Genomic DNA, 1,886 nt, shown 5'->3' on the forward strand with positions numbered 1-1,886 from the left:
GAGCAAGCTCCTCGCTGGGAGTCGGCGCCGAGGCGACGCGGGAAGGCGCCACCACCCCGCCGCTGGCCAAGGTGCTGGACACGACGGGCCCGCGGGCCACCTCGCCAGCTCAAGCCTCAGCTTTTGCTGCCGCTGCCTCGCTCCAAGCCCGTTCCCCATGGAAGAGATGGAAGAAGAGTTAAAATGCCCCGTGTGCGGCTCCTTCTACCGGGAGCCCATCATCCTGCCCTGCTCTCACAATTTATGCCAGGCGTGCGCCCGCAACATCCTGGTACAGACCCCAGAGTCCGAGTCTCCCCAGAGCCGTCGGGCCTCTGGCTCCGGGGTCTCCGACTATGACTACCTGGACCTGGACAAGATGAGCCTGTACAGCGAGGCGGACAGCGGCTACGGCTCCTACGGGGGGTTCGCCAGCGCCCCCACTACCCCCTGCCAGCGGTCCCCCAATGGTGTCCGCGTGTTCCCCCCAGCTATGCCGCCACCGGCCACCCACCTGTCACCGGCTCTGGCCCCGGTGCCCCGCAACTCCTGTATCACCTGCCCCCAGTGCCACCGCAGCCTCATCCTGGATGACCGGGGTCTCCGCGGCTTCCCCAAGAACCGCGTCCTGGAGGGGGTGATTGACCGCTACCAGCAGAGCAAAGCGGCGGCCCTCAAGTGCCAGCTCTGCGAGAAGGCCCCCAAAGAGGCCACCGTCATGTGCGAACAGTGCGACGTCTTCTACTGCGATCCCTGCCGCCTGCGCTGCCACCCGCCCCGGGGGCCCCTGGCCAAGCACCGCCTGGTGCCCCCGGCCCAAGGCCGCGTGAGCCGGCGGCTGAGCCCGCGCAAGGTGTCCACCTGTACAGACCACGAACTGGAGAACCACAGCATGTACTGTGTGCAGTGCAAGATGCCCGTGTGCTACCAGTGCCTGGAGGAGGGCAAACACTCGAGCCACGAGGTCAAGGCTCTGGGGGCCATGTGGAAACTGCACAAGGTGAGTCCTAAGAAAAAAACCACCCCCAAGGCCCAGCGCCTCGGACCCTGCCATGTTTGCAGTAGACGCCCCCCTCTTTTGCGTACAGTGCATCCCAACCCGGCGGCGCAGTGCACCGGCCTCCCAGATTGCCTCCCCAGTCTGGTGCATTGCAGGAGGCGCGGGGTGCTTTAACGGACGCCCGGGGGAGTTGAGTGTCCCCCCAGAGTTGTTCCGGGGTGTCTTAGAGCCGGTCTACAGGGCGAGCTTCCAGCGAGCTGGACGCAGGGCGCCCCCTCTCCGTCTCCAGCAGCCTGCGGCTGCCAACCAGGTGTGGGGAAGCTCTGCGTAACTGGGCACAGGCGTTGCCAGTGCCCAGAGCCAGTGGGCGCGCTGGAGGGCAGACCCTGCCGTGGGGCTCTGGCCTCGGGCCCGGCAGAGGCGGTGGGGTCTGGCGGAAGGTCCGGCCCCGCTCTGCTGGGCTCGCAGGCACCCAGTCACAGCGTGGGCGGGAAGTCGCCACCGGAGGAATACTGATGAGCCCCCGCAGGCGAGACCTGGCGCCCCCGCCGGAGAGGACTCTGGGTCTAAAGCCGGGTGGTCAGGAGGAGGAGCCAGGGCTCGGAGCGGGCGAGGGTGGGTTGGGGGCTGCCGTCCCCATGGCAACGCCGCCCGCTGGCCGTGGCTCTCACTCTCCTGAGAACTGGAACTGGGGTGGGAAGAGTGGCGGTTTCTGAGCGGTCGTGACCTGCAAACCAAGCAGCTGCGCCTCCCAGGGTAACCTCCAAATCCCAACCACCTCCTAAGACCCATCGCTCCCAGTTCGACCCGCGTCCATTTTCAGCAGTTGCAATTCCAGACTCCGTGACACCTGTTCTCGGGTTTGTCCTTCTGGTCTCTTTTGCGGCTGCACTTTCCCCACGCCGGG

General features: G+C 66.6%; 1 protein-coding gene across 2 annotated transcripts in view; it reads left to right on the top strand.

Annotated features, from left to right (window-relative positions):
• The first annotated feature begins 56 nt into the window (after nucleotides 1-56).
• TRIM9 (tripartite motif containing 9) overlaps nucleotides 57-1,886 on the top strand; it is a 132,748-nt gene continuing 130,918 nt past the window's right edge. For both annotated transcript variants that reach the window (XM_045287727.1, XM_045287728.1), the window contains exon 1: nucleotides 57-979. In XM_045287727.1, coding sequence (XP_045143662.1) covers nucleotides 158-979 — 822 coding nt within the window. In that variant the 5' untranslated portion in view covers nucleotides 57-157. The remainder of the gene's footprint in view (nucleotides 980-1,886) is intronic.

Source organism: Echinops telfairi, unplaced genomic scaffold, assembly GCF_000313985.2.
Source record: "Echinops telfairi isolate 266 unplaced genomic scaffold, ASM31398v2 ScPeMD7_18;HRSCAF=68, whole genome shotgun sequence".
NCBI classification, from domain to species: domain Eukaryota; kingdom Metazoa; phylum Chordata; class Mammalia; order Afrosoricida; family Tenrecidae; genus Echinops; species Echinops telfairi.